This window comes from Pieris napi, chromosome 10, assembly GCF_905475465.1.
Source record: "Pieris napi chromosome 10, ilPieNapi1.2, whole genome shotgun sequence".
NCBI lineage: Eukaryota > Metazoa > Arthropoda > Insecta > Lepidoptera > Pieridae > Pieris > Pieris napi.
Genome location: NC_062243.1, coordinates 8133592 through 8151171, shown reverse-complemented (window position 1 = coordinate 8151171; position 17580 = coordinate 8133592). Strand labels below are relative to the sequence as shown.

The following is a 17580-nucleotide window of genomic DNA, read 5'->3' as shown; positions in this document are numbered from 1 at the left end:
TAATAAATTCCAAATTATCAAGTTGTAAAGGTTGTAAAATAAAACGTTCCTATGTTCGAGATACAGAGGTCAAATTTAATTTTTCGAGTTATAGAGTGAAAATATGTACCAAAATGGCTTGGAGGGACTCGGTGATTATTTCGATTAACAGAGGGTCAAGATTTCAAGTAATGGAGGTTTTGGTGTTTTAAGGGAAGGGAACAAAACACATTTTCGAGATTTGGAGGTTTTTGACTTATCGAGGTTCGACTTAACGAGGTTCTACTGTACAATGATGGGTTTATGCATGAGTGGAGCTTTGGAATGTTTTATGAAAATTAAATTATACTATTTGTATTCGTATGTTTGTAACGAAACGTACATACCTATTAAAGTCAAATGTCCAAATACCGTCTTAACACTAGAGATGGTACAGTTCCACCTTCGCCCTTGGAACTGGTACTGGCACACTTCAGTTCCTTTCCGCTTAGGGAGCGTTCAATTATTACGTCACGCAAATTCGGAGATTCTAGAAAACCCCCCCGCCCATGTAACGTGCCGTAACGTTTTTCTGTACCTATTAGTAAAACGTTTCGTGACCACCCAGTGACACTTTATACCTAAAAGTTACCATTAAGTGCTATAAAGTACCGGAAAGTCGAAAATTATATTAACAATAACACGTAATTCAATCCCCGCCCCGCATCGTAACGTTTTACAAAAGGAGACCCCCGCCCCTCCCAAAACACGTTACATAATACTTGAACGCTTCCTTACCTCAGCACTATCAGTTGGCATATGCTCCTTGATGATGAGACTGTTGTATTTTTTCCACGCACTACCTAACCTACCTACCTAACCAAGCTAACTTAGCACACGATATAGATTCCAAACATCGAAATTGCTGTATTGGCTGTTTGTATTTTGTGTATAATTTTAAAATTAAAAACAGAATAGTATCTGTTTTTTAAATGAAAAGTCAATGCTGTAACTAATTTAAACTTTCCGTAAAGATTTGAATAAACAACCAAATAAGATTGTCGTCTAACCTTGTCGCTCTTTTGGATAATGCGTTCCACGTAAACATTCGACAAAGGCATAATATATCCATCAAAATGGCACATCATATGACGTCCCATTGTCATGGCTAACAAACATAATACGTGAAACGAACATTTTGCGTAATATTTATCATATTTTCTAGGAAATGTAGAGCAATCTTAAATTATAATAATATTTATTCAGAGACAAGTTGATACCCGTGACTTGTTTCCTTTTAGAATTGAGTGATATTCCAAAAACCCACGAAGAACGCTTATCAACTCTGACGTAACCATTGATGTGTCAATATTAAATTTACATATAAAAATCACTGAATAAGACAAACAATAATTGATATTAATCAGTACAACTATACACACATTTGTATTCGCATAAGATTAGTCGTCGAACAATCGGTATCAATGTCTTGATGGGCTTAGTAATAATGTACAATCATATTACGCGCAATTATAATTATTATATTAATAACTATAGTTTTATGTTATATATCCTTGGTTTTAGTATATAAGTTTTAAATTTATTCGTCGTCCTCGTGGTCTATCCACTATGTCTAGTTTATGTTTTCACCACACTATTGTAAATTTCTTAATAAATGAATGTGTGTGCGCAATTATTATGATTATACGGTATAGAAAACCACTGCATTGGATGGCGCCTCCAATTAGTTTGAAATATCGAGATCTAAGATATTCAGCCGGACCCAATTAAACTTCTACAATGAACATTCATAATCCACGAGCATTTTGTAACTTATTTAATTTCTATTAAGTATTTTTATTGTGCAATAAAAGTATAATAACTAAAAGTTACAGACACGGTAAATATGTTTAGTATTGAATTATTCACAGGTTATGCAAAGTATATAGCTAATTTTAAAGACAAGTCATAAATCAAAGATAAGAATTTTCATCTGAAATATTATCAGTGAAAAATGTTTAATATGAAAGTTATTGATTGTTTTTTATGGAAGTTTGATCTTATGTACTATTTCTTGGTACAGCGTGGTAAGTAAACATCTTTAATAATTATAATATAAAAAGCACTTTTTCGTAAATATGTATGATTTTGATATATCTTTACGAATAGTTGTACTCTAGGGACAATCCTTAAAAATTGGTTCGTTCATTATTGTTTTGAAAGTTTTAATAAGCGAGAGTAATATTTCATACACATATATACCATAACCTCCTGTTAGCGAGATATCTTTATAACAACATTCGTCTTACTTGAACTGTAGTAGCTATATTATTCGGTTTTACAATGAAAATCTTCCTTAGATAATTTAGACATTATTATATCATTTAAATATATATTGGATACTATTGCGTATTAAATCAGTATTTATTCAAAAAACCTACGCTTTACATTATTTATAAGCCTTGTAAACGCTTCCACGATATTTCGAGAGTGGAAATGTTTATCAAATTAAATAAGGAAAGAAACTATCCTTGACGGAAATGATGTCATCAGGTAAACTGAGAAGGTCTTACAATGATTTGTCGTGTAAATACATGTATTTGTATTTCAATAACTTATGTAGAACATAATGGATACAAGATACTTAGGAATAATAAATACCTAAGGAAAATAAATTTCCTAAAGTCGATTTTAGTTAATGAATTTTAATAGTCTGTACTTAAAACCGTGTAATAAAATATGTGTGTGAAGAGTATTCTGGCAATTTTTTTTATAATTTTTTTATGAATGCTTTAAAACCGATGTACCGATATTTTTTTAATTAAACAAATGTGAAAATCTAATAACGACTGTGACCTTCTCTTGCCAAAATCGTAGTTTGAACATAGACTACGTCAGACAATTAAATTAAATTTAATTAACTAATTTCGACGTTAGAACGTAAATTTCCTTAGGTGCCCGTTTTTTTGCAAGCATAATTATTAGCATCCATTGAATTTTTTAATTGGTTGCGATCATTTTGTAATTAATCAAAAACATTCTAATTGACACTTAAGTTTTTATGCAGTGTTGGCCTGGAAGTTTAGTGTACGGCTCATCCTTGAAGTCAAAGATTCGAGTCCCATTTCGACACTCGCTCATGGCCGAAGTAAAGGAAAACATTAAGAGGAAAAAGATTAAATGTTCTTTTTAAATTGGATTCAACTCCGATTTAAATCAGTTCTATAAACATACATATCGATATCTCTTAAGTATAATGAGTCAACTAACATAATAGTAATTTTATAGGAGAGCCATTTGAAGGCAAATCGTTTATATTTGAATGAAATCAAAGAATAAAGAAATGTAACACGTGAACGTTATGACATAAAACTATGTATGTGAAGAAAATTCTACAAAAAGGCACTCTTTACAATTAAGTTTTTATTTTTAATAACAAATTTTAAAACAAGGTCGATAACACCGGATCTTTACATCTATGTGATCTTTATTTATAGAAGAAAAGACTGCTTTAGGCCAACACTGAGAAACAATAAGAACTCTTTGAAAATATTTGTTATTTTTTTTACAAAAAAAAAAAAAATATGACTCTTTTAACCCAAGTTTTCTTAAAATCCCTAATCTTGGTTAGTTTGTTTTATTAATTATACGATAAAATTACAAATTAATACTTTCTTGGGTACCCACTGTAAGGCGCAAAACCACCCTTACTATAAAACTGTGCACTGGGATCACTACCATACACCTCAATTTCAAATTTGTAACCCCTCAAAATACTAGGACTTTTCAGGCCAACGGTCACACTTTTCTCCCCAACTCCGCCACTTTCGATGAATGCTTCTCCATCTTTGTCATCTCGCAAATCAGTGACAAAGACGGCACTAATGATCTCATTGTGTGGCGTATTAATTATGACGTCATCTGTCCTTTTCCAGAGCGCTGGATCTGCTTCTTTTATTTCACCATAAATTTTCCTTGAGCTCGGAGCAACGAGTCCTAATCTTATGTCGTTTGAAGTAACTTCAGTTACTATGTATAGGGCACAAAGGATCAAAATCCTTGCGTCCATCTTGATTTATTTTGTTCGAAAATTCGAATAACAATGACGATTCTGGATGATTTTTTCGTAATATATAGTTGTTGTTGTATTAGGTCATTGTAAGATTTATGTGAAGTTGTTTATAGTTCATTAATTAGCGAGTTAGTTACGTTTGTTTGTTCAGAAGTTTCCTAGTATTGTGAGTAAAATACAGGACGTTCCAATTTACAAGGTGAATTGGTTATGTCTTTATAGATATAAAGACATAACCAATTCACCTTGTAAACAACAAAAAGAAGATCCAATAAAAAATAGATATTTTTTATTGGATCTTCTTTTTTTTTAAGTTAGGTAGTTAGTTATGTAAAATCACCTTTATCTCTATTAAGACTTATTGGCTGGAAGATATTATGCTCTCTTTAACGCCAATTGTATTCAGCAACTTAATATGTGTTTCTTGCCTTCTGTTTTATTAAGTGCAAATCAGTAATTATTCAGTTAGAATAAAACTTATATATATTTATATTTTTACGTTGTTCTGAAGTATATATATATATAAATTTTTTGACAACACGCTATGCCACATACTTAGTCACACTTTAAAAAAGATTTATTGATTTTATTTATTATCACCCATACATACACTACGTAATTTCATCTCATTTTGTCACAATCGTAACTGTAGGATCGTTGTATATAATGTATATAATGTTTTTCAAAATACTTTTATTAATTATTCCAATTGTGAATATTTTCGCACACGATTTAATACTCGGATACCCGGATTTAAACTCCAAACTGATCTACCAACAAGTGCATCAACAAAATCCAGCGATTTGGGTGAGATCGGATACGTTCACCGTAAACTGTTCGAAAAATGAGGTTATCAATGCAATTAAAGTTCTGGATCTGCGCCAAGATAAATGGGGCGAAGTTTACCTGAAAAAAGGCGGGATTGGGCAGAGTTTCGTTGCTCTGGAATTGGATAGCCCCAGCATCTTCAGAGGTTATAACTTCCTGGTAGAAGTGTACGCGATTCAGACAGGTTATTTCATGAATTTACACGGTAAATAGTTTTTTTTATTAAACATTAGTTAGTTCAGAGTGTTTTTATTTTTACCGCAAACCTTACTATATATGTAATTTTAAACGCATTACGTAAAGGTAGTATTTAAAATATATTACAGAAACTTTATTTACAAATTAGTGTCCGAATATTAAGCATTAGGTTCTTGTTCTTAGAGTTATCTTTAAGGAATTGCTTTAGGAAAGTTACCATTAAAAACGTCACAACGTACCAAGTTCCCACTACACAATATATCCTTATACTCTCAGATTATGTTAAAAGCCCTCAATCAAAATAATATTATCACTTCATTACTTTTAGAATTTATAAAAAAAAACTAGTTTGGAAGAAATTTTAGCTGTTAACAAAATACTTTAGTCCCAAGAATAGTAGAATGCTTAGCGTTACCTAGTAGCGCACTAAAAAAAGACATGAACAACATCGTGGCCCTGATAAGGCCTGTATTGTGTATAAAAAACAAACGATCGATAACGTTTTGATTCCATCAAGAGACAATTCATATCAGAAAACATTATTTGATCCAGTCATTAATGAGTCACAACTATTTTTTACATTATAAAACTGTTATGGAAAACATAAGTAGTTCCCCTTATGATGTCAATATTATTCTAGGCATGTACTAAGAAAAATACGTGATTCAGCTATGACCTTGCTTTGATTTCTGCAATGTAATAATAATTGTTTAGGTACATAATAATAAGTATGTGGTGAGTCTATTTTAATAAATAGATCTATATATTACTAGCTGACCTGGCTAACTTCGTTCCGCCCTACAACCTTATAATATCGTTGTTACTTTAATTTAACTTATTTTAGGATTTTATTAATGTTAAGTATTACATTAATACAACTTTTTTGCAAATACAGAAATGTTTTATTGCTTGCCATTGAGAAAGAAGAATGGCAGTTTTACACATCTTCTCTCTAGCGTCAATATGGCGATACTGCATGTTAAGCACTTTCTGATATCCAACATCTTTTGATCAGGATCAAAGCATGGTTATGCATCTCCTCATTCACCTCAAGATCGGAATTTCTTGAACTGACACGAATTCGACGTAAAATGATGCGTAGTTTTGTCAACAGATGGCACCATATGGTTTTTGCATTCGTAAAATTAATTAATTTATTTATTGTTATTCATTAACTTATCCGATATTTTATTGCTTATTCTGCTATTCGGGACGGAAACAAATCCAACAAATCAAAAACCATGGCAATCGGTCCAGCCGTTCTCGAGGTATAAGTGTTGTAACAAACACGACTTTCTTTTATATATATAGATTTGTATTGCGCGATATATATATAGCTTTATAGCTCGGTAGACTACACTTTGTTTAACTGGAAGTAAAGTTAAGATAAAAAAGTTATTAAGGGATAAAGTTAATTTTTAACTCCCTTTTCTTCATCTTGATTCAGGTTCTACCTTCTAACATCTTTACTCCAAGCCTCCTTTCACCATTGTCCATTTCATACATATATATTATATTTATATATCTTATAAAAAATAAAAGATTTTTAATTAAAAGACTGATAAAAATATTCAAGTTCATTTTAATCTCATATGATGCAATTTCAAGGCGTTCAACATTTTTTTCCTCATGACTAATAACGCTTTAAGACTGTTACACTTCGAACCATATATAATATGGTCACTCTATTATACACTAAAATTGGAACATAAATTATCAAACATTACTATACAACCAGTAGAAAAATTTGCCAGTCAATTATCTGTGCTAGAGTTTTGATTTCAAACAAAGTATAATCTAAGCATAAATTTCTATAAGGAACTTATAACCAGATCCCCTTTCACTCTTCAGTTTAATATTAACGAAACTGAAACCAATTCCACCTCTTGTTATCGAAGGTTCAGCTAAACCATTCTCCAAATCCTTTATAGCAATTCCTTTTATCTTCTGATCGGCGATTGGATACTCGAATTGCACTTCTTCTTCTCTTCTAAATAATGGAATAGCATGGGCCTCGACAGTTCTTTCATGCACTTTCCTTACATAATTATTATGATCAAATATTTGACCCACTATCACACTTTTACAATTCACTATAACTATTATAGCGGACACTAATATTAATACTTTGAGAGACATGTTTGTTGCTTGGTATAAGAATGAGTATAGCTTACACTAGCAAAGCGGTATGAGGTCGATGCTGTTATGTCGGGGTTACATGGCGAAATAATTTTAAGAAAATTAAATTTAAATAATCATGTTTGAAAATATTGCTTTAATACCTATTGGGAATGTTAGAAAAAATAACCAAAATGAATAAAGGCATTTATTTAACATAAACATTCAGAAAGAAGTGCTCAGTCATTGATACAATTTACGCGTATACTTCCAAACGGAATTTGTATCCTGATCCCCTCTCGCTCTTCAATTTGATCTTTGCAAATCCAAATCCAATACCACCACTGGTTATTGACGGCTCTGCCTTCCCATTCTGTAAGTCTATAATAGCAATGCCCTTGATTTTTTGATCACCAACGGGATATTCTATGGAGACTTCTTGCGTTCGTTTAAAAAAGGGGATAGAATATGCTTCGTATTCAGCTTCATACACTTTATGAAAATCGTGAGGACGACCGACGACAACACTTGTACAATGTACTGAAACTATCAGACCACAAAATAATATTAACAACTTAGAAGACATTTTAGTTCCGCGTCTATGAAGTAGTGTTCCGGGAATGATACAGAATTTAGGGTATACAGTTAGTGTGAGACAGACAATTAAACGAACAGTTGGAGTAAAAGAGATGTGAACAGATAGATTTTTCTGTTATCAGCATGTTGCTCCTATTGTTTGAAGATTGTTAAGGTGGGGTTTATATGTATTAAATTTAAAAGATATTAACAATTGTTAAAAACATTATTTATTTAAAAGCTAAAATAGTAAATGCAGGTTTCTAAAGTTTTGGTATCTAAAGCATGCCTGCGCATTTTCTCTGTAAGTTGAAGACTAAGTGACGTTTTTGTATGCAATTACGACGTTAACAGTAGTAATAATTATTTTTGTAAATTTGAACGAATTAAGGTAAGAAGTAAATTAAGATACATAATAATTTTTCCCTTAAACTCGAGTACTTTACACTGCACTACGATTTTAAAACCTGTATGATTGATAAAAATCTAATAATAATAATAATCCCGTGGCGCTATAACCCTAAATGGGTCTTGACCTCAGATTGCATCTCCTATTATCATTTTTATTTCACAACAAGCTTATCGGCTTCTGTCTTACACAAGTTGTCAGTTTTTGAATTTGAGACATTTAGGTTTCCTCACGAAGTTTTCCTTCACGGTTACAGCTAGTGTTAGATGAGCTTATAGACAGAAAGTCCATTCATAAACAGCCGTGGTTTATACCTACTACCTCAGAGTAAGCGTCGGCCGCTAAAGACCAACACTGGTTTTTAATAAAAATAAAAAATTCAAATATGATTTATTTATATAGGTAACACGTCGAAGTCTACGATCTGTTACCTAAGTACTAAATATTAGTTTACTTTCAGTTCTCTAAACAAGGGTGAAGTGAGTTAGAAAGTGAAGTCGATAATTAACATATTATACAAATGTTTATGTACTTAAGGCAATGACAGCGTACAATAATAAAAAATCACTGCCTTGAATTACATATGTATTTATTATAATTGGTATGAATTTGAATATATACGTCAAAATTGATTCAACGAAGAACACTTATACTAAATATTTGACAAATACGTCACATGGCGGCGGTTAAATAATAATTTATTACTGCCGCCATGTAACCCTACCACAAAATGTTTAATACACATTAGCCGTATCAACATCCACTGGGCAGAGGTCACTTGATACGATTACTCATTTAGTATAGAACTGTACCTTACTGCCTTGCAATAAAGTTTATGTTTGCTAGTTATTCATTAAATTAATAGTTGTTTGTCCTTTATATGGAAATTTGCTTGTTTAGTAGACAAGTGTAAAATCAGATCAAATATAAGGAAAATTCAGTACTAAAATATATTTTGTAGTTTGTTTGGCCATTCATTAACCTAACAGCATGCTGGTAATAGCGGGAAGACTAGATTACCCTTAGATGGCTCAATCAATGAAATTGACCACAATTATACGACTAATATACCTTAAAACTAACTTACTAATAAAAATAAAAAATTACATTATTTTATAATTTTATTTTGTTACAAAAATTCAAATACAATAAATACCTACTAATATATTATTTTTTTATGTAACTAACACAATAATAACCATATAGACCTTAAATAAATAAATTGTAAGTATTAAACCTCTTTATAAAATCTAAATTATTTAATCACACTGTTGTACTCTTTGATTTGATAGAGACAGCAAAGTGATTCAATGTAAAATAGTTGAATTAATAGAATTAGATTGGATTTTGTATAGCTAAAAAATAATAAATTAAAATATACTTACTTTATAAAGAATTAGTTTGTAACAAAAAATGCAAAATAATATATTTGTAATATTGTACATCTACGCAGCATATACATCAACCATAAACTTATAACCTTTCGATCTTGGACTCTTTAATTTCAAGGTAATAGACCTTTGGCCTATCCCTCCTCCTACAGGATGACACTCTCCCGTCCCGTAGTAATCTTGTACGACAACGCCTCTAATCAATTCTCCACCAGGCGCATGCACTTCGACAACTTCATCTCTTTTCATTAATGGAATTGCCCATTTTGTATGTGTTCGATGGTAAATCGTGTTCGCGCCATACGGGCTGCCAAGGACAAGATTCCCGTTGGCATTCACCAGTGTTGCCACCAACAAAAACGATGCACAGAGTAAAATTAACTTAGACATGATAGCAGGCTATGTAAAACCTTTTTGATAGAAAAACCGTTGGATAACGATATTTATAATTGCATAATTTGTTTTTCCATTAAGAATTATGATTTAATTGTGATAGTGATGTCTTTTAAATTTGATATTAATTTCGTTTACAGTTTAGTGGTTCGTTATTTACCTTGTTATCGAATTAATTGGAATTATTATTCGTCTTTACTTACTAAAAGTATAAATGTATAATTATATATATAAACTAGTAGACTCGGCTAAGCGTTGCTGTGGCTAAAATTTTTGTTATATTACATAGTAGTAAACTATTCAAGAGAAACGGCAGGAGAACACCAATCCACCATGCTTTTTCGGTGATTATGCCATTAAATTGTAGCTTATGTGAAACGTTGGTAATTATTTTGGTAAGGATCAATACCTAGGTACGAATAAAGTGCCTTTTCTAGCGGTGGTATTTTAATAAAAAAAAATAATAATAAAAGGACGCTTATTGTGACGTAACTATAAAAGATAGAGACATGCTGTCGGGACATTTTTTATAGATAGTGATGTGTCCTGAAAAATTGTAATACATCATTTTGTTCTATCATTAATAGTTTTCGCAGCGCACACGATTGAAGGAAGTTTTTTGTTTATTTTGTACACCTTGGGTTAGATTATTCAAGTTTTAGTAAGCATCCCTAATTTTTTTGAAACTGAAGCATAGCCTATGTCACTCGGGAATAGTGTAACTTGCCAACGGTGAAAGAATTTTTGAAATCGGTCCAGTAGTTTCGGAGCCTATTCATTTCAAACAAACAAAAACTCAAACCTTTCCTCTTTATAATATTAGTATAGATAAAATTACCTTGGTAATTTAACTTTCAAATTTGTTTTATGTGAAATTTAATTTTATATAAATTATAAGAAATATATAAATATGTGATAGTTTTAAACAAGTATGAGATAGAACATCTCTTATCTGAGCTTATCAGGAGTTATTTTGTAAACGCCGCCGATAAAGTTTCGATATGTTAATATAGGTGAAATTTTGATCGAAGCTGCAGTCTTTGTTTTTTTATTATGCACTAAGTAGTTGGATTAAACAAAATGGTGTTAATAATGTTACGTCTAACTTTCTTTATTATTTTTAGTGTTCATTGTGCCAGTGCTATTAAATGTGAATCAGTTAGAAAAGATAAACTATTGCATCACAGTGAGCATTTTAAATCACCATTTTTATTTATTCGTACATCTGACGTTGCTTTCCCTAAATATTCTGAGGAACAGGGCAATATCATAACAGCCATAGAGATCACAGATAATAATCAAGATGGCGCCTCGGCCGAGGTCGACTATGGTGGCGTTGGTTATAATTATGTAAATGTACATCTAAGAAGTGCTTTGTGGGGCGGATTTAATTTTACTATAGATATTTATGGTGTTAATAACATTGATTGTAATGATAATAAATAATTAAAGGTTATTTTACTAAAGCAGTTATTGTTTTTCCTTTACATGAAATGTAAATAAAAATCCTACTTTCCCAACCAACTTGGATGTAAGCCGTTGGTATTGCAAGTTTTATTAAATTATAACGCCTGATGGTTTATTACGATTATTAGGTAAACACAACTAAGACATAACACAAAAGGATACTAGTAAGTTTGAGCTTCATGTCAAATTTATAAAATTCTCTTAATAATAAATATTTATTCAATTCTTAATGATTATTTAATATACAATTTTTATTATTATTACTATGTAGGTCAAAAATATAGTAAATACAGTTTATTTGTGTGTTGGTAATAAATTATTTATATTTCAAATCATTAGATTTTCTCAATGATACAGTAGTACTACAGTTAACAAGTTGTCAGGAGGTATCTTACACCAAAATTTGAAAAATGAAAATCATATTTTTTTTTAAATCTAGTAACTAATTATCTCAGAAAAATTTAATAATATATGCTATTACAAGTATTTTGTAAATATATAGTCGTTTCTGAGTAGCAGTAGCTTCACAAAATCGTAAAATTGTTTGGAGATTTCTTCTTTATTGAAATGCAATATGTCTTTCTCAAATCCAATTCTCTTGTCTCCATGTAGAAAGGTCGTAAATTTTCGCTACTGCTTGTTAGTGGAATTTTATGACTTAACATAAATTAATGATACAAAACTACTAGGCCACAACAAATTGGAGTTATCCAAGAGGAATAAGATAAAAAACGATTTATTTCGGTTTCGGATTATATTTACGACCTCTGATATTGAATGAGAATTTGTACTTGGATAATAATGACATAGAGCTGTTCTTCGGATAGGATATTGGAAGGTATTTTAATAATAAGCCCGCAGAGCACCTTGTGGCGTGGTGTCGGGGAGTGGCGAACCCAAAGGCGCGTTTACCTCAGTGGGCCTGGCCTTTCCTAAGTTGGCCGCCGGAGTGTCGCCTGACGAGGAGGCCTTGCTAATTGGCTATTGGATTCGGTAGAGCTATACGCTCGGGGGTAGAAGTGTTTTATGGCGTAACAGCGGGGAAACATGCTCCGGTCTTCTCTAAGACCGATGGTGAAACCGGTGTCCCACCTCTTTACACCCCTAGCGTATTCTGCTGTTGATGCCCTCTGTTGCCATATCTGGCAACGGTTTCGAGGGCCCCTCGACCGAATTGGCACCGTCTGCAGATTTTTATTTTTACTAATACGATGGTAAAAAGATAGACGCCACAGCTTCCAAAAGTCCCGAAGCCCGTTTATCTGTCCCGTTTAGAGAATAGAACATTTTAGCAATAATTACTACAATGGCCGTGGACTGCTTAGAGCTGTATCGACACAGTGCAGTCAGGCTACGGCTGGTGCTCAACTACACATTAAAAATTGGGAGTATCGAAACGGCTTCTGCGTGTTGGAGCTGTGTCCCACCCAAGTAAGCCTACTAAAAGAGGTAAATAATTATAATTATTATTATTTATATATCTTTTTTTTTAATAGTCCTTTCAAATGAATTAAAAATAATACCATGTTGTTTCCATCGAAGTTGCTTTGTTTATACAGAACATAATAAGAAATAATTTTAATAAACTTTAAGATAATTAAAATACAGATAGAACCGTTTTTCATATTATAATACAATAATAACTTTTTTGTACATCCATCAGAAAAATGTTTTAGCAGCTCTATATATGTTCTATTCAAGTTTATCAGGCGTGAACATAATGGGCTATAATAATAGTGTATAATAGGCCTAATGAGGGCCCTCAAACCTTTTTAACCGGTCTTAGTGACCCTATATTAATTATTTCCACATTCTGAATTTGAATTCCTGGGGCGATATTCTTATTTTGAATATCAAGGAATATCCACTTAGGAAAAATGTAAAATTTTGCAATTATTTTAGGCCTACATCATAATGTAGGTTAGTATGTTAGGTATGTTTTAGTTCGAATTTATGATGTTACATTGTATTCTCTGGCTTAACAGTCACACTGAGCTTCTTGGATCTTTTTTTGAATATAGAAGGTAGCTGTTCAGCGTTCGAACGCTATAATCGAGAGGGAAATTTTATTTCGAAAATGCGATACTTATAACATTCAAACAGTATAAAGAGATTCAAACTGTACAAATTTGAAGACAATAAAAACAAACCTTTAATCTTTAGGTAATAATCGCTGACCAAAAAGTTATTTTACTATGACGGCAGAGATTACTTATCTACACGTGTTTATCAATGATTACGTATCTATTAAATTTCGAGAATAATTAAATGTTAATTAACAATGGCCATATTCGTTCGATTAAATGTTTCAAATTCATCAATTTTTATTTCTTTTTATTTTGTGCCAGTGTGTGAATGGTGATGATGTCTATGGTAATTTATTACCGGAAGTTGAAGTGAATGAAAATGAGCTAGACTCTTTTTTTATGCACAAAACTAAACCTATGCAAAGTACATTCCATAGAGTAACCAAAAAGTATCAATGCAAGCTGGATGGGGATGACTCTAGTAAGTAAAATTTCTTGTTTATATTTTTTTTATTATCATGCATAGTCTTTTCTATATTTTTTATTTTATTTTTCAAACTGAAGTGACTTTCGGTTTAGTGTAAAATTAGGATATAAAGCTATACAATTTCAGGCGTAAAAACAACACAGTGCTCAATTAATATTACATTGCAACCTTTTTAGTTTATTATACCTATATATTAAAGTTTTTTTCAAACACCATATTATAAAAAGGAGTGTAACGACACTGATTGGATGAAGGAAATTGACACTCTAAGAAAAACCGTTCCGTTTCTGTTTAAGTCAATTAGTTTCTAGTTTTTTTCACACCAAGTATTATTTCTTAATATTCATAGTATATAATGGTCATCATGAATAGCCGTTTAATCTGCTTAAGTGTATTTACACTTACAGAATCTGCTTAAGTGTAAATACACTTACAGAATTTTCTGTTGAAATTAAAATTGGATTAATTAAATCTACGTATGCAAGTGTGTCAAGGCTACCATTTGAATTGGAGTATTTTCGTTAAACTTAATTAAATAATAAAATCAATCTCAATTAAATATAAAAGTGAAATGTAAAATACAACCGCAATATTTTCTTTTCTTTTTGTATAACAAGTGATAGTTATGAATTTCTACAGAAACATAAAAGTTATGTCAATATAAGACAATACTAGAAACATACATATTATAAACAGACAAAGTTTTTTCATAGGTTCAGTCTCTTTACTCTATGGATCTAAAGCATGGACATTCCCCCGGCAAGATGTTAATTTAATATTAAAATATCCAACCGTAAGTAATAAAACAGATACTTTTGTTAAATAACAATGTCAATTAAAGACACTTTATTTAATTAAAACAAAAGTTATCTAAATTAAATAAAAATTTATTCAAATTAAATTACTTTTATTGTCTTGCTTGTGGCTCAGTGCGCGGCTCATCCTAGAGTGTGTATGTTCAAACCGGGTTTGAATGTATGTACAAATGTATTCTATGTGTGGGATTAATACTATGTGCTCATCATATTGTGAAGGGTTAACATCGTGAGGAAACCGACAGGTCTAAGAAATGACGAATGGTGATTTAAAAATGAAATTAATTTTAAATTAATGTTGAGGGAGCACGCAATGGATTACAGGTTGATCGTAATTACCTGTAACTAATTGTAGTATAATTAATTTGCAGCCATGTTTTTTTTTAAATAAATTTTACCTTATTTTAAAGGAAGAGATGTAAAGAATTGAAATAGAGAAATAGCTGCCAGCTTTCAGTCATCTGTCAAATAATAATGAACCAGTGGGGTTACAAGCCAATTAGGATATTTGTATTTGTTGTATTTAGTGGAGCGTTTTCTAAGGCCGCGCACCACCACTAAGTGGAACCAGCTGCCCACTGAAGTATTTCCGAACCAATTCGACTTAGGGTCCTTCAAGAAAAGAGCGTACAAATTCTTGAAAGGCCGGCAACGCACTTGCGAGCCTTCTGGCAATGTGAGTGTCCATGGACGGCGGTATCACTTAACATCAGGTGAGCCTCATGCCCGTTTGCCTCCTATTACATAAAAAAAATCTTTATCTTCTATCTACATATATTTAAATTATCCTTAAATGTATCAAAACAACGTAGTTAAAAAATAATAATTTACAGATATTTGTGTAAATAGGGGCAAAAACTGTTTTTTTTATTTAACTATTAAATCAATATAATGAGAAATATAGATTATTAAATAAAATAAAATAACTATAAATAAAATTATATTAAAAGACTACTAAATACAGGTTTATTGAATTGTTCTAAACGAGTAAGGATTAAGGAAAACCTTTTTGGTACATCAAAAATGACGAAACCGGTGACAACTAAACAACTTTAATAATTTTAGGCGGGAAACTTGACAGACTATTGCATAACTAAAGTAACTGTCATCCTGTACCTAGACGGATGTCAAAGTAAAGGCTATATCATAAAAGGTGGATTACTCGATGTAAGTATAACGTATTTAAGTACGTAACACGTCTATTCGCTTCTATAGTATTCGTAGTTATATGAGTGGAAAATAGTAACAATAATTTTATTCTGAAGTTATAGATTTTTTGTTTGTTTCAAAGGTAAAGGTACCTTGAGTACGTAATAGTATAGACTTATATACTTCGATACAGATACGTATTGGTATACTTTTTCTTAACTAAATAATTAAAAAAGTTAGGGGAAAAAGCGATTTATAAATAGACTACACAGCTATTAAGACGTTTTGACGGGACTTAAGAAACAAATCCTGAAAATTGTTTTTTTTTTTTTTTCAGAACCATATAGAAATGAACTTTATCGTGGAAAACACAACACGGTTGGCCTATCAATTTTGGCTAAATGGTGCTCCTGCTTCGGAGATAAACTTACATTATCGACATTATAGAAAGTTATGCTAAATTTGTACTTTTATTTAATTTCCTATAACACCATTGAACATTATATAGCCTAGATTTAAAGATTAGCGTTTAAAGCGAACATTTTAAAATAGTAAATACTGCATACATGGATTGATATGTTTGTGTCTGGTCTAGACAGTTCAGGTGGCGCACTTTGGTTTTATGATCACGAGAGAATATTTAATATCACCCTTATACCGCTCTCCACCTCCTTGGTTCAGTTGTTAACTAAAATTATTAAAACTCTGAGATTTGGATTTTAATTTCGGCAAAATGTTTGTTGCTTAATCTTAGAACATCATCATTTTCTTGACTTACTTTCACAGACTATGGATAATTTAAAGTAAAAAATACTTACAACCAACTGCCATTTGTCCAGGGTTCCCTTCTTCTTCTTAGTGTATTCGCATCCATAATCCATATTAACGCTGACAGCAGAATGAGGAAACGGAAAACAGACGTGTTCCCCATGTTTTATTTCACAACATCTCAGCCCTCAGGTCAATTGTCATTGTCACTTTTAAATCAAAAGATGTCTTTGATGTAACCAAATCATTGTTTATTTCACATTACTTAATAAACACAAAGAATATATATGCCTGTGTATGTAAGTCTACAAAGAACACGTATAACTTTTATGCCCATATCGTTCCATCATCAGTCCTAATACCAACTTTTTCATTAAGTTTGAATAGTACGTAATACTACTACTTACATTTACCTAAGTCTTACAGGATGTTGGTATACTATTGCTACTTATCATACCATCCCAAATTTATAATAAAACAAAATACAGCCTTCCCCAGCAACTATACAGCTAAAGAAACAGCAGCTGTATGGCTAGATAGACATAACAGAAACTAAATTTAAAAAAAACACAGGTGCGCTACAACCTACTGTATTGACTTCAGATATCGTTATCTGTTTCGTGATCATTCTTTCTTCTAAAACTTCTTATAATTGGCAAGTAGGTGATCAACCTCTACCGGACACACACCGTAAATTTTTGGGTCTAAGGCATCACGTTTTCCTTTAACGTACGAGCTAGTGTTTACGAAGACAGTCTATTGGTTTTCAGCCGGGGTACGAACGTCGTTGAAACAACGAGGCCATTGCTGCTTAAATAAAATAATTTTTAATGAAAATTTAACACTTACAAAAAGTTGTTAACAAAAATAAATAATAGTTACTATTGATATTTGTTAATCATAATAAATACCTTCGACAACAAA

General features: G+C 31.5%; 1 protein-coding gene across 1 annotated transcript in view; it reads right to left on the bottom strand.

The window, feature by feature from the left end:
* LOC125052989 (protein Wnt-5b-like) overlaps nucleotides 1–16914 on the bottom strand; it is a 32789-nt gene extending 15875 nt beyond the window's left edge. Inside the window, exon 1 of the mRNA XM_047654126.1 lies at nucleotides 16707–16914. Within this exon, the coding sequence (XP_047510082.1) occupies nucleotides 16707–16819 (113 nt within the window). The 5' untranslated portion in view covers nucleotides 16820–16914. The remainder of the gene's footprint in view (nucleotides 1–16706) is intronic.
* Nucleotides 16915–17580: the final 666 nt, after the last annotated feature.